Source organism: Colossoma macropomum, unplaced genomic scaffold, assembly GCF_904425465.1.
Source record: "Colossoma macropomum unplaced genomic scaffold, Colossoma_macropomum, whole genome shotgun sequence".
In the NCBI taxonomy this organism is placed as follows: Eukaryota; Metazoa; Chordata; class Actinopteri; order Characiformes; family Serrasalmidae; genus Colossoma; species Colossoma macropomum.
Window position 1 is genome coordinate 17,160,374 of NW_023494799.1, and position 24,168 is coordinate 17,184,541.

Genomic DNA, 24,168 nt, shown 5'->3' on the forward strand with positions numbered 1-24,168 from the left:
AACAAGTTATGCAGAGAAACAGGTGGACTACAATCTGTAATTGTAGAAATACAGTTCACCCAGTGGACAGTAAGGTAGATGTACCTACCTTACACCTAAATAAGTGTCCAGTTAGTGTAGGTTTGGCTTAGAAAGACTTAAGGCTATGTAGAAAATAGTCTGACCCCACCACAAAGCATAGTGGCAAAGTGTTTCTGGTCATATAATATGATTTAATGTAAGAACCAGCGCTCTTTGCAATTAAGAATAAAGACATCTTTTCATAGAAATCTGTGCTAATTTTTCTCAAGGTTTCCATTAATTCTAAAGAGCAACATGATGAAAATCTGCTTATCAACATCACCCACTTCATGACAGTTTGTCATAACTTTTAAATTAGCTGAATGTGACTCATCCTGCTTTATTGCAACATTTCCCATAAATGTAATTACATTTTTTGTATAGAGGTCATGATGGTAATTTGATGATGCCAGATGCAAGACATTTTTTGTATCAACCACATTAATTATTAATTTATTTTGGACCCTCTTTCATTAAGACCTTATAAAAAGACACATACAATTGATGCAAAGTTATACATATACTCTGCAGACACAGAAGATGTCCCACTTCCTTATTTCACAGTGACATGTGTTGACAAGCTGGATTGCACCCATACTGTGCAGCAACATTCTTGGAGCTTTAGGCTCTTCTGTTGTCCTTAAGGGATGGTGAGAGCAGTGACTAAGCCCCTTGGACTATTCTGGCTAACATCACTGTAGCATGAATTGTTATAGCACGTTCCTTAGACTAGCAGCCCTGCTCACAAGCTGCCCCTGCTCCCACTGTGACTACTAGTTTCTATTTTCTGGCTCTTGTGTGCTAACTCAAAAACTAACTGCTAACCTTTGGCCCTAGTGGCAGATACAAATTCTAGCTGCATCTTGCTAAGCTATAGTGAGCTTAGTTTTCCACATTCAACACATGCCAGTGCAAATTATACCTGCTGCAGAACCCTAGGCCAGCCACAAGCTCCACCCTTCAAGCCTCAGCTTAATTCAGCTTACCCCACTTTAGGTTATAGCATGATGTTGATGTCCCAAAGGCAGGAACACCTCTGGTCTAGAGCCAAGCTCTGACGCTAACCTTATGGACAAAAAGAAAAACAGTACAGAGAGCCTACAAAAATAAAAGTCTTCCAACCTGCATAAGTGCCCAGAGACTCCATCACTCAAATATGTCCTCGAAGTAACATAGCTAATCAGGTTAATTCTTTTCAATTCTTTAGCAAAGAGCATGAATCTTGTTTCACTTCCCATCTCCTTTTCTTGAAAGTGCCTTTTGGTTTGCTATAAAGAAATGGCATCCCTTAAGAAAGAAAGACTGAAACCACAGCAGTGGCTATATGAATCTAGGTGAAATGTACCAGCAAGTGACAAATTAAAGGAAAAACAGCATAAATTATCTTAGCCACCATAAACCACTACAAAAACTTCAATTCACATTGGAATAGATTCTACAAGTCTCTGGAACTGTATGGATGGGACATTATTCTACCAAAAGAAATTCCATTCATTGGTGTTGCAGTGGTGGAAAGCATGGCTTGGTGGTTGAGATCTGGTGACTGACAAAGCCATAGAATATGATTTACACCATGTCCATGAACATTAAACTATTTAGTGACCCCTCATGTCCTGTGGATGGGGGGCATTGTCATCCTGGAAGAGACCACTCCCAAGATGGGTGGCTAAAGGTCATCAGTCAGAATAACTTTGTATTTATTGCAGTGACCCTTACCTGTAAGGGGACAAGCGGACTCAAACCATGCTTAGAAAATGTGCCACAGAGCATACCAGAGCCACTGAACCCCCTTGCTGCAGGGGTCAAGTATTCAGGCCTATATAGTTCTCTCAGTGTATGCCATACATGCACTTGCCCACTTTTCCAGAATATGGTGAAGGATGACTCGTCTGATCATATCACCCTTTTTCCACTTCTCAGTGTATCACTGAACTGTCAAATGTGCATTCATCTTTGTAATGAGGGCTTTATGCACTGCAGAACTACTGTAATATCCCTCTCAATGGAGTTGACAGACTGTTCCTGCTGATCACATCCTGCATTGACATTCTCAGCCAAACAAGCAACAGCTGCTTTTTTGTTTTTCCTTACATATCACACCACCTCGTAGTGCAGGTGAATGTGTGCTTTCAACCACTTTTAACAATTTACTGAAGTCCCATTTAAATGCAGATGTCACTGTAGTCACTGTTCATATTGTAACACTAGCCAACATTCTGTATGACTGAAGCTGCTGCCACACATGCCTCAAAAGTGGACCCTCTTTCAGAGTCATTTAGATATTTTCCTCTTGCAATCTTGATCCAAAATTGAGGTCAACTGGACCTGCTGTATGTATAATATATAATTGCTTAATTGTACCATGTAGTCAGAGGTGGAAGACAATGAATTACATTTACTCTCACTGCAGTATTGGAGTATTTTTCAAAGTACTTTTTTGAGTAGAATTAAATCATAGTACTTTAATTGCTGTATAATAAAATACTTTTACTTTACTGTTTCAATTTTTATTAACTGTCATGTTCAGCTTGTAAACCAATTAGAAGAAATCCTGGTTAAATTTAAAAGACTGAGTTCCGAAAGCCAGTCAAAGCACAGCAGTGCCCAGCTCCAGAAATGTTACAGTTCAGTCCTGATGTGTTCAGAGTCATCAAGTTTGGTGAAGTCAGAGTGAGGATAGCATTCGCAGCACATGCAGCAAACACACATTGCCCAATTTGCCCAATTTGTAATCTCCTTTTGTTTTCTAAAGAATTAAAAAGGCATTACTTCATGTCCAAGCTGGGGTGCCAGCTGTTGTACCCACACCTGGATCATTTTCATGATCGTGCTGCTGATGGATTGTGAGCCAACGTTTCATATTCATTTATGCTTGTTGCTGGAAAATGTTTTCTGACTTGGGTACAGATGATCAGCACAACTTCTTGTAGTGTTCAGTCTTTGAGTTTCACATGCCTGCTATTTATGTTTACCACAAGCTTGTTATCTTGCTATGCATGTGTGCATATAAGTTGGTCACTGTCTTTCTCTGTCCTCTGAGGGGCTTGTACTTGGTATTACACCACCTTCTGAGCCATTCTGTCCTCAGCAGGCTTCAAAAGGATTTCATTGAAGACCACCTTTCTGTTGTTTACCTGAACTGCATATGTTGAAAAGTTGCATACTCTGCCTTTGAGACTGATATATATCTACTAGAGTCTGGATGGCCAAATCTGGCATTTTTGCTGTCAAATTTTGCATGCATTTTTAGTGGGGTGCAGCAAATAAATATGCAAGGGATTTTGCGATAGCAGAAAGAGCTGCACCAGAGGAGTGTTGAAAAAAGTTGAGCTGGTTTCAATTTTACGCAAATTGAATTGGAAAAAATTGGTAGACGTTCAGCGCTCACCAGTTAGGAAAAGGCTACTTGTAAATATCTGTATGTAATGAATTTAGGCTTATTTGCATCTTGACATTAAGCCTAGACTAAAAAATAATTTCTAATGGTGACTCATCATTGGAGTCGCAGTTTAGTCCAAGAGTAGACTTAATCCATGTCTGGGAAACCAGTTCTAAAAGTATTAATATTGCCAAAGTAATGCCCTATTCTCTAGGTTCTTTCTTTCAATATACAGTGTTTTAATCTCATTATTCTCCATATTTAGAGGTGAGCATAGTTTAACTAGCGTAGTTTAAAAAAATTTAAGTGGGAGTGCATCACTGGATTAATTAGAAAAAATTAATTAAAAATAATTTAGTTTTACCTTAGGCTATCATATTTCACAGTAATTAATTCAAGATGCTTGCTTTTAAATAGAATAAAAACACAAGAGAACCTAAAGTATTTTAGATTCATAATTTCTTAATTGACAGAGCTATTCACACTGCATGCAGTGGGCACATATTATAAGGTTATTCCTGAATACATAAATTAGAGTACGGAATTTGCTTCCTTTACAGACAAGCAGACGTGCAAGGTTTCTCTTTATGCCAGCCTGGTCTTTGAGGCATTATGTGGACCATTAACATTCATCAGACAAATCATTGATTTGCTTCAGTGACAGGAATAAAGGCACTCATCAGTTGAAACTGAGGCTTTAACACAGGCTGGTAGAGGTAATGTCTATAGCCTACGAGTTCATTCAACAGCAAAATCCAGGGTCAGTGTCTTTTTACTCTACCTGGAAAACCCATTTTAGCCATATGTGTATTCAATTCCATTAATATTAGCAGCTCAAGAGGTAAGATGTTTTCATGCTAGACACTTTGGTCTTAAAGTGTGTCAGCCAATTGCAAACTTCATAAGGAGAGGGCAAGTTTATTCCATTCTGTCTGCTTGTATGCACTGTGTATGAAGCAGGAAATCTACATTTGACAGTTGGTCAGTTATTGACAAAAATGTCTACAAATTGCCGCAAAAATGCACCAAACATAAACTGTGCATTCAGCACCAGTGAGCCAGACATCAACTGTAGTAGCCTGTAGTAACTCAAACAAAAGAGTTAAAAAGGAGTAAATGGCATTGATAAGGTTGTGTGAATCGTTGTTGCTTGTGTGGACAAGAGAAACTCCTACCTTTGCCAGAAATGTTCATCCAGCAATATTACAGGTTTCATGTGTGAAAGTACCAAACATAATGCTTTTCTTCATTTCATTTTTATCAATCTCATTGTGGCTATGATTGATATAATGGAATAATAAAGCACCTCAATTTTAGGTGTGATTCGAGCAGATTCTTGGAAACATGTTGTTAAGTATCCCTCTTAATTCACAGGAGCATCTTCAATAACCCAACTCATTTCCGGAGCCATCTTCAGCAGGCCATGGCATATCGATTGCTCGGCAACCCCTGTAGGGCAGCTAGGTAAGAATTAGCATTAAAATAAGGCTGGGGAGGGGATTTCTCCCTCCCAGTGACAAAGGAAAAAAAAGCTTCCAGTAAGTTAGCAACAGCCCAAGAACACATGTCTGCTCAGCGTGTTGTCAGATTTGTCTATATCCTGTCAGGCTATTCTGGAAAAAATATGTTCCTGCTAATACATAAATAGTTCAGTGGAGTATGAATAGGGAGACAAAACAATTATGTTAGAATTACATTCATTCCTGCTGCCAAAGTCAAGATACTTCAAGCACTAAAAGTACTGTTTAGGTACCATTTGCATTCTAATGATTTGATTATCAGCTGTGTATGTGGACACCTCCAGCGCCTCACGACAGGTACCCATTCATTACTAAATGAAGAAGTAAATCGTTTAAAGCCATCAGCTGCATCAAACACCAGAGTGCCATTTATGTTGAGTGTGTCATATTATGTTTTATCATTATTGAGCCATGGAAACCCAGCTGGAATAGATTAGGACAGGCACCAGGTTACTATAGGGCCTCTCTCTCTTTTTTTTTCTCTCTTTTGCTCACACCCCCATTTCCCGTTTGAATTTCTGCAGGCAGAAATAGATCGACTCTGCCTCTCTGCCTACAAATTTAGTGTTACTATCCCAGTGGGGAAAAGGCTGTTTTGCCGGAACATTGCAGAAGTGCATTTGGAAGATGTACTTGGTACATCACACCGGCCTCCTCTGACTATGCTTCCTTTAATTCCAGTGCTCTGCAGTAGGCGATGGCGGTTATGTGTGGATGTTTCTTCTGTTGTGGGCTGCAATCATACTAGATTAGGGGACTGAGGGACGTTGGCTGGCAAGGAAGAATGCATGATAATGCATTTCAAAGAACTGAGCTCTTCCATCAAAGCCTGAAGCCAGTCATATCCCCCCAGGCATATGCTTCCCAGTCATTTCAGGTCTGAAGTAAATTTCCTTATCTTCAAATTTACCAGCAATGATTCGAACTTACAGTCAGTGCAATCACACAGAAATATTCTTCAACGATGAATCTAAATGCAAAACCCAAGCCTCCACATTCAGTTTTATATTTATATGATTCATATTCATGTGACTTTTTGCCCCATTTGGAAAAGGTTGATGATATCATTCTCCGAACATTTATTAAGACATCTTATTGAGTCAAACCCTCTGTTGTAGGTCAGTATTATATCAGTAGAAAGAGTCCAGGTTTTTGACAAACGTTAGAAAATCCCAGAGCCAGAAAAAACTGTAATTGTTATAAAAAAAAAACTGGGCTACTAGGACAGCTTCCTAGCTGTGTATTTTCTTCAATGAAAGTGTAGGAGAAGTAGTACAATGGTCTTGACAAGTTCATTCTGTCATTAGTTATTGAATAATGACTAAATCCAGGACAATTTTACTGTGGAATTGAGCAATACAAGTCTGACTACTTGCACATTCCAATGTAGTGCCATTCTCAGTGAGCTATGGATGCAACTGTACAAACATCATATGTAGTGCAGCAAAACAAACATTCTGGAATTGGTTCAGCAGAGAATATGTTGCTATAAATATTTGCGTTTGTCAAAGGTGCAAATATAGTGCAGTTGCAGGCCTGTGGTCCAAGAACACTTAGTTCTGGCTTATTTGGTGCTGAGTTATGACAGTAGAAATGAAATCGTGACCTAGCTGCTTCACCTCTTATTTGAGGGGTTGAAAATAGTACAGTTAATAACTTTGTATTCAGTGTAGACACACATATATCCCATATCCCATAACATCCTAGGCAGCAAAGAATGAGTGACATATCAAGATATTGAGCTCAAAAAGGGAAATTATTAGTTGAAGCAATATTATTTTATATGAGCTGGGGCAATTGATTTCAAATGGAAATTAAATTAATGGGCCAACCTTTGCTCATGACCTAGATGCCTCTTCAAAATGTGCTATTCCATTGTGGGACCATTAGAGTGGTTCCTACAGGAGTTATTTCTAAAACTGTGAACTCTGGACCCTGGGAAATGCCCCCCAGCCCCTGACAAAAACAAAAACTGAAGAATTTTAGCAGCTAAAAGCATCAGCCTGATGCACTTTGAGGTGGAAATGGAAAGACAAGAACATGCTTTGTTTAGTGATTAACTAAGCACAATTATAATACTGTACATTGTTTGCTCTAAAAAGTCTTCCTACTATTTTTTCTGTCTTTCTTTGGTACTTTATGATACTCACTTGTAAATAAATGTGTGTAAACTTTCAACTTCAGAAACTGAACAGAATTAACTTTGCAATGCAAACACATTATTGTTACCTATAATTCAACTTAGCTAGGTTAGCACTGCTGCTAAAGTTCTAAAGCTAGTTTAGGAGAAGTTATTATATTGTAATATCAAGTATTAAATCACATATTAATCAATACATAATACAAACATGCTCTAGCACTGTGCTGAAATGTGAAATTAGTTCTGATTGCATACATGCATACTCATTGCCAAAATCATAATTTTTAATGATGACTATACCATACACAGAAATAGTTCCTGAAGAGTTCTTACTTGTTTGAAAGGTGTGTGGGGGATCAACTACGAGCAGATTGTTAGATACTGTCCCTCAAACACAGCAACGCAGCGGTTCACAGTCATTTTTTCCGTCAACCCACATATATAGTATTCATTTTTATAGGCCAATCAGAACTAAGATAATGTTACTGAAATGTAAAAAAGGACATGTTATATGAGCCATAAATTTGTTTTCATTTTTGCATATTCCAGTTTCTTTTTTTCATTAGAGAGGGCAAAAAGAATTAAAATGTGGAAATTATCACAGTAAGCCAGAACAACCAGCGTCCATGTAGTTTTTTTCTGAAATAAATTTTCTTTCTGTCACTATGAGAGCTTAGCAGCCCTCTACAAATTACATTGCAAATAGCAGTCACTGGGGTCCAAGCACAAATGATAGGCAAAGTGACTCTGTTTATAATATATGTGACGCATCAAAATAAGATGTCTGGCAAATTTCCTACACATTAACCTTTTACCTTTTGTATGGTAATTGACAGATTTTTAAATTAAAATACCTAGAAAACTACAATTTTTGGATACGATGTATTTGCATAGTTGTCAAACTCAATGAACTAAATCCTTCTATTTAGTATTCTCTATTTCGTATCCTACATTTTAGTCTGAGTGCACCAGAATTTCATAATAAAAACTAAAATTTTCACCCAGGAACGGCGCTGCTAGACCTTGCTATGAGGGGTTGGTTTCTGATCTTGTTACCTTTTTCACTGCTCATGGGTTCTCTTGTCTGTGAATGTCTGCATGGCCAGAACATTTCTTCCAGTGTACTTCAGATCTGACCCTACAGTCTTAAAAATGAAGGTTCCTAAACTGTTCTTGGTTGGATGTACAGTTCTAGGAAAAAAATTCTAATTGGTGCTGATTAGGCCTGGGCGATATGGTGATGTAATTGGATATCATCAATGATGGACAAGTAACCAGATGGCGATGTGTAAATTCCACCATGCTTTGGAATGTCAGTTTGCCTTGAAGTGACTCACTGGAATAAAGAAAAAAAAAGCATTGAAATGACAGAAAGTTAGCGTAGAGCAGCTAAAGTTAACTCTAACCTGAGGAGGAAGTTCCTCTGATCCTCGTCTACGGCCAGTGTGCAGTATTTTCTGTACAGATGAAAAGTCACAGTGGTTAACTTAATTATGAAAATGGCGCTGTAACAACGGAAAACACTTGCAGTCTGAAGTTTTTCCAGCAGGAAGCGCTATTGGCAACAAGTCACCGCGAATCTTCAACAGAAGAAGTTGATGAGCGCTTGTGTTTGCAGTAACATTTAGTATAATGATAAACATGTTGGTTTACTCAGTATAATTTTATTTATGTGAGTTTTATTAAACATTAAAACAGTTCATATTTAAAAAAAAAGCATATACACTAAAATAGAAAGTAAGGCAAAGCTGCCACAGACTGCATGTTTTTTAATTTTTTGGACGGAGTGGCAGATAGCAAGCATATATCGGTCCGCTGGCTTGATAAGGTCAGTACCCCGCTGATTGCTTGGCACTGCTGGTCCACCCCGGACCCTTGGACCACCCAGATTACTGTCCTGCATACAAGCTCTCTTCTTGCTAAATATTTTTATATCGTCCAGGCCTAGGGCAGATCCTTTTTTCCATTTTCATACTAGCCATAAAATGCCTGATTTGGAGTCCCTCAGTTGCAGTCTTTCTGCAGTTTTTCTTTGTAATTTAGATGGAAATGTCTGTGAATTACAAAACCAGAAGTGAACTGGATTTTTGTGTTTATGGGTGAGCAAACAAGTCATATTAAGAGAGCTGCAATTGTGCAGTCCATCATATCTCAACACATCTTCGTAGAGAGGTGTGAATTGTTTTTGTAGCAGCCAGTACTCATTCCTCCCCTTTCACTTGTCATGCTCACTAGCAGCTCAACACAGAGCCACAACATTTAACACTTAACATTTGTCCTTGTTAATCTGCTAACAGAGTTAATATATTCAATCATATTAATTAAAAATATCCAAGTCAATTTCCATTCTGTTGGTGGAATGCCCACTAGAGGGCCATTCCATCTCTCTTTTTCTCTCTCTGCAGGTGTAACTGTGGTGTAAATTAAACTGTGACAGCTTGACTGCTGTATTTATATCTAGACAACCAAAAAAAATCAACGGAAATCATTTTTTGCTTAAACCACAACTGAATATGTAGTATAGATAGAACATGCCAGTTTAGTCATGTTCAGATCGTTCTGTTAATATGAATTATGTAAAGTTTTCAACTTGGAATCACCATGTCTACTGCAGTGAAGAGCATTAGCATTTTTCCTTCTGTAGACCGAGACCTTTCCCTGGTTGAGCTCGGTGCTGTGCTTTTGACACCAAGTGCATTTCCTTACAATAGGCACATCCAGCAAGACATGCATTATAGGGTGCCACCTTAAAAGACTGAGTAAGAATGTATATTCCAGCAGCTGTGACAGCTCATTTGTTAGCCACGTTGGCCCTGTTCGGCACTCTGAAAACGTAGTTGTGTGGAGTACCGCTTTAGACAACTAAATTAGTCCATTTTGGCAATTAAGGCAGGCGTGTGCCATAGTGGGCTGTCATATAGAGTCGGCTGACAGAGCCATCAGTCTTGATGAGTACAGCTGCTGGAGTGGAGGATTGAAGCTGAGAATCAGGCAGAACGAACCCGTTATAGTCATGCTTATTTCAATGACTTTTCCCCGCCAAAACGCCAGTGCATACTGGCCTCGAACAAGGCCAAGAACTGTGGCATTTTAATTGAGGCTTTTATCAACATTACTGCAGCTTTTGCTAATAAGTGCTGCACCTGTTAGCTCTTCAATTAACTGGCCAATCCATGTTCTATATTGTTCATAGTAACTGTTGCTAGGTTGGACAAGCATAACAGAACAGTAGCAAAAATCTCATTCTGTTTTATACAGCATTTAGTTTGCAGCATCAGAAATGCAGTCCCCCAGTGTATATCAGTTCAGACGCTGCATTAGCTCTGTTGGGCTAGAAAAGTGCCTGTATGCAGAGAAAAGATGCTCATCTAAATACTTGGGCGGGTACCAGCAGAAGATGGATGAAAATCCAAGATGGAAGAGGGGCTAATCATGTGGTGTACTCATTCCCTATTCTATATGATGCCAGATTGTCAGAATACAAAGATTCTCTGTGTTGTGCGGCAGCCTAACACAGTGTATCTTTGTATGCTTGTATGCAGTTTCTGACACATTTTTCTGGTTCAAATGTTTTGAACGTAGAAACTCCACTCCTGCTCCAGCCATGTATACACCTTCTAGATGAACAAGATTTGTACGCATCTACCACTCCATCTTTAGGTTGTCTAGTATGTAGGCACCCTCAGTCATAACGGTGCTACCTAAAAAGTGCTTTTTGAAGTTTTAATTCTCATGTACTTAACTAAATGAAGGAAGCAAAATAATATCAACTGTAGAAAAGGCCTTAACTGGAATTTGCAGTAGGCTTAAAGGAAGCCACTGTCTTTACTTCAAGTGATTTAATTATTGCTTCTTTTAGCCAAATAAATGGGAAATCTTATGCACTTTTTAAGTGGTCCCTTAATGACTAGAGCATCAGCGGTGTGCGTTTCTGAAACAGTATGTAATGCAAAATTTAACAAAGGGCATTTTTGAAATATATTTGATTGTAGTTTGTCTTGTGTCTTTTAGGAGTGAGAAAATGTAGGTTTGATCTTTTTAATTATGATTTGATGAGAAATGGAGGAGAGAAAGTATGAACATCCATATAAAAACAACTTTACTCCGCCATCTGTTATGCGAAGGGATGCTACTTTTTGGCAGAAGAAACTGACAATATTAAAGGTGGCTAAGCGAGAACACATCTGTGGGTGAGACTTCGATAGGTCACTTCTAAACATTTGGATGTCGCTGACCAGTGTAAGCAAAAGATGAATCTTGTATTAAAGCATGTTTATGAAGAGGGCTGTTCCACTGAGAGTGAGCATCCTGGGGCTAGAGTTGTTTTTTTTTCTATAAATTGTAAGATCTTCATTATGCAAGCATCTGATTTGCAGAGCTTAAACCTTTGTAGAGTTTTTTTTGTGAGAAAAATGAACGAGCAGTGTGCCAAACCTTGCAGTGTGGAGCCAAGAATGTGCAAAATGCTGACACGAGAAGAAAACAATGCAGAGTACCCGATGCCAATCTCCCTCTTTTTGCCACACTGTGAATTAGGGAACACTGTGTTATTCATAGGCGTCGTTTCTCTGTATATGTTAGCACTGTGAACGAGAATGTGGCCTTTTGCAAGCTCTGAGTCGCAGCAAGGAAGCTGTCAGATCACACAAAGAGACGTGGAACTAAAGCTACAAGTTTGGGGCAACAGCATGGAGTGGCCAGTCACAAAGGCCATGCCCTTGTCGGCTTTGGGCTACTGGCACACAAACATATACACACTTGTACAAAGCACAAACACCTCTGCTTTTTAGAGGGCATAATAGTCTGTCACACTCGTTGGTCCCTACATGCCATCCCTAATGGCACAATTTTTTGCTGCGGTGGTCACAAAAGGCCCGTGCCGTCAGATTCGTTATTATCTCAGCCTGATGTGCCCTGCTCTGAAATCTTTCTCCAGCTCGCAGTAGCTGTTCCATTTTTTCCCCTCTTGTACTTTTTCTTTTGCATTCCTCTGAGATATAAATTATTGTTCAACACCCCCATGTGGCCAGTGTGAGAGAAATAACAGGAACTTTGAAATTAACTCCACTCTGTGCCTGCGCACTGGATTGAACTTGGTCGTATTGACTGCAAGAGCGAGTGGACGTTGAAGTGATTTATGCGTAAGCTGTGCATGGAGAGGCAGCGAGGAAGTTGGTCCGGGAGGGGGGTGGTTTCAGATGCTGGCTAAAACATGGCAGCTTAGCGATCTTTTTCCTCTTTACCATTTTTAACAAGAGCTGCAATCCGGCAAGCATGCACCCGGGCTCATCATTCAATGGAGAGGAGACTGTGGCGAAATAGAATTATTGACTGTTATCACCCCTGTTACCTCAGGCACTGTGGAAAAAGGGATTAAGTGGTCAATTTACATTATTGGCAAGCGCTTTTTATAGTTCAGCTCTAGTGTAGTGCACGGGTGGCATGACAGGATTTTAAATAGCATTAAAAGGGCGTTTCAGACCTGTTCTGTGGGAGAGAAAGATAAGTGCTGTATATACACTGCAACACACACACACGCTCACTACTGAGAGGCGAGCACCCAATCCCATTCACTGGCTCTCTGTTCAGCTCAGCACCATGCCACACTAAGAGACAAATGCAATTAGCGTTTAATTTGATGGTTGGGCAAGAGAACAGGAAAAGAGAGATATGACAGACTCTTGGCACTGTCTCCATAAGCCTGCCATTAATTGACAGTCAGCTGCATCGTACTATAGGTATTCCACTTAAGCACATATACAGCAGTGACTGACAGCTGTTACCAAGTGATAGAACAAGCAGAAGTAGCTTCACCCCAATAGAAAGGCACTAGGTAACGCACTCCTAAATCAGCACTCATAGCCGGCACTTAACCAGGTTTGCTGCCTCCCGCTGAGTAAATGTCATGTTTACTGACAACATTTCATTCCCTGACGGGACAAGTAGGTACCATGCTTAATTATTTGTAAACATTTAATTGGCATTTACACCCGCGAGGATTGCACAGTTCACCTCAGCAGGACACTTGCGCATCCTCATCAAGGATTAATCAGGCAAGTCGAACAAGGCCTCCCGACGTTGCTGAGCACTCAAACGCATCGTAATGGCAGTGCATTGTTCTTCAGAGATGGATGAGACCTAAGCCGTCCATTTGCTCACTGCCAAGCTTGCTGATGGATCTCTGAAGAGACTTGATGTTAAGTGACTGCGCGATACCTCCCCCAACCATGTCCACAGGGCACATCAGGGTCATTAGACAGGTTGCTTATTACAAAAACAAAGCCTGTCCTCTTGGGGCCAACCATTCTGCTTCATTCACAACGCCATTCAAAGCTCCATTTATCTAGCGAAGTTGACGGCTTCACCAAGTTACCCAGCAATCAGTGATCATTGAGTAATCGGGTGAGAAGTGGCCGTTTTGGGCCATCGTTACCAAGTTGGAAGATCAAATCTGGACTAATTACGGAGATTATCTTCAAGTGGTCTCCACGCAGCGTGCAGCTGGCGCTAGACAGCGCTAGCCACAGATTGAGTTGTCTGCTGAAGGCAGGGGAGCCAAGGGCATGCTGAGCTTTACTGTAGCCTGAAATAAAACAGGGCTTTAGTGGGTGTACCTCATCCACAGTATAGGCTCGGCAAATAGTCATTTTTGCTCGTACCCAAATGAATTAGCGAAAGAGAACAATGCTTAATAGCTCAGCAGGGGAGCTAGGCAATCATTTTTATTTCCCGATACAAGAAAATGTGACAATGTTCAAGAGTGGAGAGAATGTTCAGTCCTTTAGTCTATTTTATTACATTATTTTATCATATGTATAGGTATACAATAATATGCAAGCACAACTTAAAATTGCATTTTTCTATGGCTTTTGTGTGGAATTATTTTCAGGCTATGGTTGAAGGAAAAAGAATGACTTTGACATCATACTTCAATATTTTTCATAGATGGATAAGAACATGCTTGCAAGGTAAAATCAGCTATCCTGGTGCGTCAGATGTATAAATTGCTCTCCAAATATTCTGAGAGCTGACTGCAACGCACAAAGGTGTTGTAATGGTAACGACCTGTAGTAACTCACAGAGAGCATTCTGGGTAATAGTTACTCACATTGCAGTAATTTTAGCAGTGCGCACTCCTGTATGTTTGTTGTCCTCTTGAACCATTGTTGTAATAATAGCACATAATAGCATTTGCTGAAGTATACACATAATCCAGAAAGAGTACTTATATTTGGTTTGAAAAAAGAAAGAAAAATATGAAAGACATTAAGTTTTTTTTAACTTTCCATTACAGAAGAATAAACTGTACAAAAACAATTTTTGAAATTGTGATTGCGACTCACTAAGATGAACAAAATTACAACAGCATCGCATGCCCTCCAGAAGGGAGAGAGGACATATGAGCTTGTCCAGTATGAACAGTGCGTGACACATATCAATAATAATTGTGATCCCCAGTAATATCAGCTGATATAATTGTCCAGTAGTTTTAGTTAAACATAGTTAAGCATGTTACTGACTGATATGATTGTCAGTTGTCAAATATGTCAGTTCTCAATTGTCAAATTTCTTAGATAAACAGGAGAAACTCAAAGAAAAAGAGGGAAATTTAACCAGTTTTACATGCGTGATTCTTTTCTTTCAGTACTATTTTGTCTTAGAATGCCTTGCAAGAGTATCCCAGAATTCTTAGCAGTTTTGTTGTTTTATGCTGATTAGCTCTTTTTCCATATTTTTCTGCACAGAACATGCTATGGTCATGCTAAAGGCTAGGTTGGATTCATTTTATGTGTGTTTCAGCCCACATTGCTGTAATGGGAAAGATTACGGAATGCCTGTCAGCACGGCAGTTTTTTATAAAGACTGCTAGCTAAGCATGAGATCCAGGGGTGACAAGATTACTGAAATTTGCTTTTACTGAAAAGTAAGAATACTGTTACTGTAGTGATAATTTACTGTAATACAAGTAAATGTATTAATAAGAAAAAGAATATAAAACTTAAATATAAAATATAAAATGATTACTTTGAGTTTTATATATATATCCACAATTACAATTTAAAGATATTTCTGAGTTGGTTTGACTATATCAGGGGTCAGCAACATGCAGCTCCTTTACTGCCCTGTTGTGGCTCCACAGCAGAATTAGATTTTTAGGTAAAAATAAAATAATCCTCCTTTGCAGTAAAATAAAGCTCTACTGATTGTTCAAACACAGTTTTAACAATAAATGGTCTTAAACCCTGGAGTTAATGTAGCCCATATCTGCTAATTCACCAACCTGTAACCCTGAAGATTGGTACACAAACTGCTGGTCACCATAGCAAAGCAGACAATAATCTCGCCTAGCTAGTAGCTAACGAAATGGCTAAGAGAAGATTTAAGACAAACATTGATCATTTGGAGATGAATGGACTTATTTGCATTCATAAACACTCCAGCTGGTTTGGTTTCCTGATACATTTAATTGCAACGAGAACTGTCAAACACTAAAAGGTCCAGCTTCTTGTACGAATTTTCCCATTACACCTTAAGTAATGCAACAGTTACATTCCGTGTCTTAGGCACCATTTAAGGTGGAACGGAAAAATTTGAACAAGAAGTCTGGTGAACGAGAAGCTGATTTCTGCCTCATAAAAGTTGAAGGTTGAGAAATAGTTTACAAGAAACTATTCCATTTTTACAGATTTTTTTTTACAAGATATTACATTAGAAAAAATGACAAAGTTTTGAGTCCTGAGACTGATTGCAGTGTGTGTACTGTTTGTACTGTACACAATATGCATGTTAATATTCTTTTTTTTTTTTGATACAGGCGTTGCAAGATGACACGCTGTGAATTGAATATGGTTACATTTCATGGTATAAAATGTGTGATAAAAGGAATGGGTTCCATAGGTCTCTACAACACAATCCATTATGTTCCCAAAAGTGATAGCCATGAATGTGAAAAACCCTCCACTGTGCAGATCTAGGGACTGGTGTGGTTAGCCTTTTTTGGGTGGTTGATTTCTCAGTCGAGTACAATAATGATGGCCAAAGAGTGGTAGATCTAACAGTGACAGGGTGCAGACATTGCCTAGCACAAGGATCAAAAACCCATGTTAATACCACAAATATAATAACTCATTTGTGAAGACATCACCCAAATGTATCACTGTATTAGTTACCAGAGCAAGAAGAAAACACATAAAGTTAGGTATCTTCTTATTTGAATTTTCCTTACATGCTACTGCTGCTCCATTCAAAGTGGGTGGAAAATTGTAGTAAGAAGCTGACGTGTAGGAACTTTGTGTTAATACAAGTCTTAGCAGCTACTTCTCCCCACTAGATTCAAACAGCCGCTAAGTGTCGATTCTGAATAGGCGAAACAAATAACTTGCACTATAGCAAGTTAACAGCTACCGATTTGCACCTCTGTAGAGTCCACCTCTGCTTGGTTGTGGTTTACACTTTACAAACAAAAGAGCTTATTGTAAATAAACTTGTAGTACTCAGTTCTTTTTCAAATTGAGCTGTAGCCCTATAGTTTACTTTTTTAGTTGTTTTTATACAGATTTTACACTTTGGTTTATATATTTTTTATTTATTTTATGTCTTTTAAGAAAATGATGTGAAAAAAACAAACAAACAAGCAAACAAAAAAGTTTTGAGAATTCCCAAAAAATAAACAAATACAAAAATAAATGTTTATTTGATTTCTAATTCTGTTTCAAGAATGTATTGCGATAAAAAAAAAACAACAGAATGTATAGTACTAGTGAACTTAGTGAAATTTGAGTATCATTTAACCCCTACTGTGTAAGACACAGGGTCTATTTTTTGGTTTGGCCCTTCAGATTACTAACTGGCACATGCGATAGCTAACAGGCAGTTGCATTAAAACATATAAGCAATATCTGTTAGGTTTAATAAATATCTATCATACTTGTTATCCTAAAACACCTAAGCTAACTGCTTGTAAGCTTGTATGTTTTAATGGTGGGATATTTGCTGATACTGATAAACCCATGGGACCTTAATATCAGCTGATATTATCAGCCCAACTGTATATCGGACACATCCTAGGATGTAAGCGCACAGTTCCCTGCCCCTGTTTTCTTTTTTTTCCCCTCCTTACCTATTGAATATGTGCTTGCTCTCCTGTGCCTCTTCCCTCAGTGAGATGTAGCATCCTGATTGAAAGTTGTCTGATACTGTTTGCGTGTCTCTGTCCTTGTCATTAGGAGTGCCATGATTGCTGACTACGTGTACTGGCTGTCCGGAGATGCCGAGCAGCATATAAGCAAGCTCATCAAACTGTATTGGCAGGTGAGGACGGATGGGCCGCCAGACACACGCAGAGGCCCGGCACCCAATCACAAGCCCAATGAATGATTATTGCTTAAAAGACTGGCCACTGACTTTGCTCTGTGCATATCAATCAGCCAGAAAGCCTGCATAGCAGTAAAGTGTTTATAATGGATAACACCAAGGTAGATGGTTTGCCTGCATCTAAGCTGGGCCTGGGTATCGAAAGGTACTTCCCAATATGATATTTGGCACCATATAGAATCATAAGATATGACACAATGTCCCTGACAGTCTTAACCTTCAGAAGTCTAGCATTATTACTGTTGTTTATCTATAATGCAGTTTTATTATTATGTAATTAAGTTTGTTACACAGTGAATTAAATTTTCATTAAATTTATCAACATAAATGTCAGAATTTACAAAACACAATCTAAAACTATGAGAAAGATTATCTTTATTTGATGTTTCAAGCATTGCACCAAATCCAACAGGATTAATTATGCAGTCTTTGTAATGAAACATGCCCTTGCTCAGTGTTTAAGAAAGACTGACAATATCCACAATATACAATATACATATTGTGATATACTGTGACGTAAATATCATAATATGCCCAGCCCTATCCGTATGCACAATATGCAACAATAACTTTTTATCATGATTTCAATTTGATGAAATGTCTCCGCTTTAGCTTGCAAACATAAATTTAGCATCAATTTAAAGTTTTGGCAAAATGTACCTATTTGTTTCAATAAGCTATAAGTTTGAAATGGTTAATCTCACACTACCACATGCTTTTGTTATTGCCAGCGAGAACTGTGACTTCTAAGGGTTAACACCTTAAACTTACTGGTTTATAAGTTTTCTCATCTGAACACTTATTTTACAGTAATTACTACAAAATATTTTCTAACTACTAGGGGTGAGAGATAATAGAGAAAATATCATCATACCTGAGGACAAACTGCATTGCATGTTTGTCACACTAAATGGTTTCTGTTCCTTGAAAAACAAATCTTTAAAATGATCATTTAATTTATTAAAGGAAAAAAGTTTTGCAACACCTGTACCATCAATCCAAAGTAATCACCCCTAAACTTACTTAATAACTGGTTTTGCCACCTTTAGCTGCAGCAACTACAACCAAGTGCTTCCTGTAATTTGGAGATCAGTCTTTTTCATCACTATGGTGGAAACTATTCTTTGCAGAATTGTTTTAATTCAGCTACATTGGAGGGCTTTCAAGCATAAAGTGCCCATTTAAGGTCCTGCCACAGCATTTCAGTGGGGTTTAAGCCAAGACTTTGACTAGGTCACTCCAAAACCTTAGTTTTGATTTACAGGTGGACTTACTCTTGAGCTTCAGATCATTGATTTGCTACGTAACTCTGTTGTGCTTGAGCTTCAGATGACGAACTGATGACTGTAGGATGATCCTGTAGGATTTTCTGGTAGAGAGCACAATTCTTGGTTCCATCTATAATGGCAAGTTGTCCAGGCCCTGAAGCAGCAAAGAACTTGCACACCATCAAACTTCCAACCACCATGTTTGACTATTGATATGATGTTCTTCTTGTGGAATGTTATGTTAGGTTCATGTCAGATGTAATGGACCCCCTGTCTTGCAAAAAATTCCACTTCCGACTCATCAGTCTGCAGAACTCATCAGTCCGTTATTGTAAAAGGCTCTTTCTAATGGTGTAATCATGAATGCTTATCTGAGGCAAGTGAGGGCTGCAGTTCCTTGTCTGGGTTGTTTCGGGGTTCTTTCCCAGATGGGTTGTTGCCGTACTCTTGGAGGAATTTTGGTAGACCAACTACTTCTGGGAAGATTTACCACAGTTCCAAGTTTTCTCTGTTTGGAGATAATGGCTCTCGTGGTGGTTTGCTGGAGTCCCAGATCCTTAAAAATGGATTTGCAACCCTTTCAAGACCGAAATATTTCAATAACTCTCTTTCTCATCTGCTCTGGGATTTCTTTTGATCGCAGCATAGTGTGCTGCATTTTGAGACCTTTTGGTCTACTTCAGAATGCTGGAAAGGTTCTATTTAGGTGATGCTTAGATTTCACAGGGCTGGCAGTAATCAAGCCTGGGTGTGTCTAGTTTAATTGATCCCAATTATCAACTAAATTCGGTTAACTCGATTGAGTAACTAAGGGGGCATTTACTTTTTCACACAGGGCCAGTTAGTTTTGGATAAATTTTTTCCCTTCAGTACCATTTTGGGTTTACTCCAACTGTCTTTATTGTATATAACATATATTGAATTTATTTTTAACAATCTGAAACAGTTAAGTGTGACAAATATGCAAAAATAGAGGAAATCAGGTGGGCCCAAATATTTTTTCACAGCAGTGTATTGCACTGCACTAAATCCAGTTAAACAGGAATAAGTATGCTCTCTTTGTAATGAACTATGCAGCTGCTTGGTGTTCTTTAACTACTGATGATATCTAACATGAGTGTGACTTACTTTATCATGATAACTATAAAAAGCCATATTGCCTACTTCTAGTAACTGCTATTAGAGGAATATGTTATTGAGAGCATTTTATTTTATTGTATTTTATTGTCCACTGAAGAGAAGTAATGTAATGGAGAAAGCAAAAAAGGGCCATCTGAACAGAATACAGTATATTGACTAAATATTGCCACAAGCATTACTGTGTGAATATGTACGGAGTCAATAAGAGCTTAATTTGGATACATCGCCTTGTCAATATTTGGAGCGCAGCACTAGTGTAAATATTAACATGAACAATGTTGTTTTAGCTTTGTGCAGCCTTGCTTTTACTATCAGATATTTAAAACTGTTACATGCTGTTTCACTCATGTCAACATATACACCTACTTTCCTAAAGTAAACAACTTGGAAAGCTGATTACTTATATTTAAGTTGAACTATGTTGTGTCTATTGTAGTAGTGCATATTGGTAACCTACACTTATTTTTTTGAATGTAACATACCTGATTCAACACATCAGATAAGCTAATTATCAAGCGTTTCATGAGCTGAGTCAAATCAGTTTGATGTGCAGTGTGCAAAATTGTGCAGTGGATGAGGTTCCCAGAACTGGGATTTGTGCTCCAGCACAAAATATGGCTGCATAGGGTATTCCTGCAAATATGCATGCAAATAAGAGTTTACTTAGTCAAAGTTGCCTCTCTCATTTTAATTCTGGAGAGAAATGGTTTGGAGTTTTTATTCACAGCAAAAAAAAAGCATTTGACCCCCTAAAAGTAGGTTGTATCTGCAACCAAGCCACGATTTGCATTCGCTTGAAGTGAGATGAGTGCGGCATAGCTTTCAGTATACATCAAGCGCTTTCCTTTTTTTTAAATTAATTTCCATCCCTTGTGGATTTCAATTCGTCTGTGTGTTTGTCCTGATGGCCCTCAATAAGGAGCTGCGTTTTTCATCTCTCTCAGCCCCCTCGATGTCCCCTTTCCCCTCCACCCCAAGCTTTTCATTTTTCTCCATTTGAAAGGCCCAGCTATACAATAGCTCATTCGTCTCCTCTCACAGTATTACCATGGGACAGAGCCATGCTGCCCTGACCAATATTAATGCCTAAAAGACATTTGTTTTTTATTTCTACACAAGTTATAAGGAGGAAAAAGAAAAAGCATCACTTTGCACCTTTTATTCACACACCATCTGAGTGCATGAGACCTGCAGCCATTACCCATAAAAAAATCACCAGTACAGTTTTCCATTATGTTAACAGACTATTCTGACACTCCTTTAATGGAAAATTCTATTAAATTACAGTGCAAATACTGTGTATATGTAGGATAATTCCATCACTTTAAATACAGAACATTCCATTATTTTACAGTTTTATACATAAACATTTATGTACACTACCTTCAACTCAAGAGAAAAATCTTTGGTATCCTCTGCTAGTGCCCAGACATATATTGGATGGCTGATTACATCAGCTGTTATTGACAACCTACAGATTTAATGGCATCAACCAAAATATTGTTGATAATGTGCCAATACTTACTGACCCCTGACAATAGAGCAAAACCCTACAAGGTTACCACTGAGAGCACGACCGCTAAGCTTATAGTCACCACCTGTTTACTTTTATCACAGCAGAACAAGCTGTACTGGTAAATATGAACACAAAACCCTGTGATGGTGAACGAAACAAAAACATGTTAAATCTGGGCTTAAGCATGAGGAGAACATGGAACACACAAAAGAACTTTTTCTATGAGTAGAATAGAAAAAAATAAGAAAATAAGAGGTCATTAAGAGCAACTAGAACCTACAAGAATTCTAGGTAACCAGTGGTACAGTACATGAAGTAAAATCTCCAGTGTTATGAAGGTTGAAAAAATTAAATGTTTCATTAATATTAAAATTGTTTTTATTTTCTCATCTCAGCATTTGACTAATTAGCCACTGTTAATATTTGTCTAGCTTGTTTCTAGCTAGTCACAGGAAAATTGTAAACTTAACAGTTACTATTCTACCTATTCTAACTTTAACTAATGTTTAATGTTGAAATCACATGTCTAAGTTAATGCAATACCTACCTACAATGTTATTAACAGCACATTTAAATTTATCACCATGGTGAAAAAGTAGCTAGGTACTCTCTCTCATGATGAAGGTGCAGTTTTCTCCTTTAATTTCATTTGACTGGCTGCAGCTCTAAGCAGTGGGGTGACTGGTAAACTACCTAGCATGCAGCACAGTTACAGTGAATTGCAGAAACAGAAAAATTCTCTTTGAGTTTTACAGAGGAATAACCCATAAACATACACATATTTTTATAGTGTCTGGGCTCTTTGCAAAAGCAGTCTTATGAGCTCCCTTCCCTTCTTTTGAAAATGCTCAAAATAATTCAGTTATATGGAAAAGGATGTCACCTTGCTGGACACCCTGATGAGTTAGCTTTTCATGTTTTCACATTTTTTGTCAGCAGTAGTCACCACAATTAGTTACATTCAAATCTAGAAAGATTACACTCAAATCAAAGAATTTGAAAGATCAGGAAAAGATAGTCGAACCTTTGAAGTTATCGCAGCTCAAAATGACTTTAGTGACTACGTGTTGTGATTGCTAGTTGGACTCATTTTAGGGGATACCATTGTTTTGTATTTGTGTAAGGCTAATCAGAGCAAGCCTGGTGTCAGGGGGTCATTAAGTGGGGCAATACCCCACCAACCAATCATCATGTCCCACTAAACCCAATACTTTGTACATGGCAAGGGGCAAAATAATGTACAGATGTATCATAGATTTCTCATCCTGCATGTTCCCTAGACTCAGACCTTAAATGTTCCATAGTCTCAGTTTGCTACTTTATTACACTACTTACTGCACACCAAATAGAGCTTTTAGAGCAAGCTCCACACAGGGGCCCTGGATATCCAGTCCTCTAGCCACAGTTGTATTACATGTACATATTCCCTCTGCCCTGTGGTGGACATGCCACAGAGGGTTCCTTCTATAGAAACTAGAAAGACCTGAATTGTGAAGATAAGGCATGAGTTAATGGCTTTCTTAGCCCTCTTTTGTAAACCATCAAAAAAGAATGCTCTTCATTCTAACAGGGCTCCAAGAGCCACTAAAAGTATGGGCTCTGCTGACTCAGATCAGTTCACAGTTTGTCCTAAGCTGACTGACACTGACAGAGTGTAAAGCCCGCACAGCATGCAGCTGCTCACCAGCCACACAACTTCCCACCCGCCATGGGGCTCATTTCTGCACATCTTAACAACAGCACCAGGCATAGGCACATCACAGAGGCAATGCGGCAACAACACTGAAAGTGCCACTTATAAAAGAGATAGGACCCATACAATATGACTACAAAGAGACTCTATCAGCAAGCATAACTTAAATGCTCTTGTCTGGTTTTTGACATGTGCAAGGGCACACACAAGGACTTTATACCATATTCTAAGCAAGGAAAGACTAATATAACCCACTAGTAGGGCTCAAGATAACTTTGTTTTGCAGTTACCACCTTTGACCTCAACACATTATGAGATTATTCACTGTCTGCCTTATTTACCTCTTCACATAGTTTAAATGTTAGCTGTGTAGCATGAATCACTCAAGCTCAGTTAGGTCTTTTTTGAATATTTTGTAGATTTGAGGGACATAACACAGATAATGCCAAAAACTATGTCAGGGAATTTACCACTGTTGCTCTTAAGGCTATTGTTACCTGCTTTAATCGCAAGTCAAGTCATTTCATCTGATAATTATGCTGCAAACTACACTACACAGTCAAATGCCGCAGCTGCTGAAGTGCAACTATGACATGTTTATGCCTAGTCCTGTTGGTAAGATGTGCAGAAATTGTTGTGCATTGCTGTATCTGTTGTCAAAGCTGGCTAATATTTGCAAGTTATTAGTAAAGCTATTTTAGTGTACTGACTAGCTCTGCTTACCTTGTTCTAAAAGAAAAGGTTGGCTTGCTTCATCCATTTAGCCCAGTAATTCTTGTTAGTTCAGTTCAGTTCATCACATCTTATGAAAATTCTTGTTTTCCACAGTATTCCATGGATTTTTTTTTCCCGCATCTAAAACGTCTTCTGATTTTTGGCCATGTCACTATGCACCAGCAGGTGGGAATAATGATATTACCCTATAATATCATATTTCTCCTCCCTCACCCACCATCAAGTGAAAATGCTCAGCTAGCTCAGACGTCTTTGCTGATCCCATGTTTTACTCAAAAATATATTATGATACTGAAAGAAAATTTCCAATTCATATTGGCTTAAACAGTCTTTGTTAGTGAAA

The 24,168-nt window shown here is 38.5% G+C and overlaps 1 protein-coding gene across 1 annotated transcript in view; it reads left to right on the forward strand.

Annotated features, from left to right (window-relative positions):
• LOC118819307 (spermatogenesis-associated protein 16-like) overlaps window positions 1-24,168 on the forward strand; it is a 67,003-nt gene that overhangs the window by 20,881 nt on the left and 21,954 nt on the right. Inside the window, exons 3-4 of the mRNA XM_036587039.1 lie at window positions 4,814-4,903; window positions 17,326-17,410. Coding sequence (XP_036442932.1) covers window positions 4,814-4,903; window positions 17,326-17,410 — 175 coding nt within the window. The remainder of the gene's footprint in view (window positions 1-4,813; window positions 4,904-17,325; window positions 17,411-24,168) is intronic.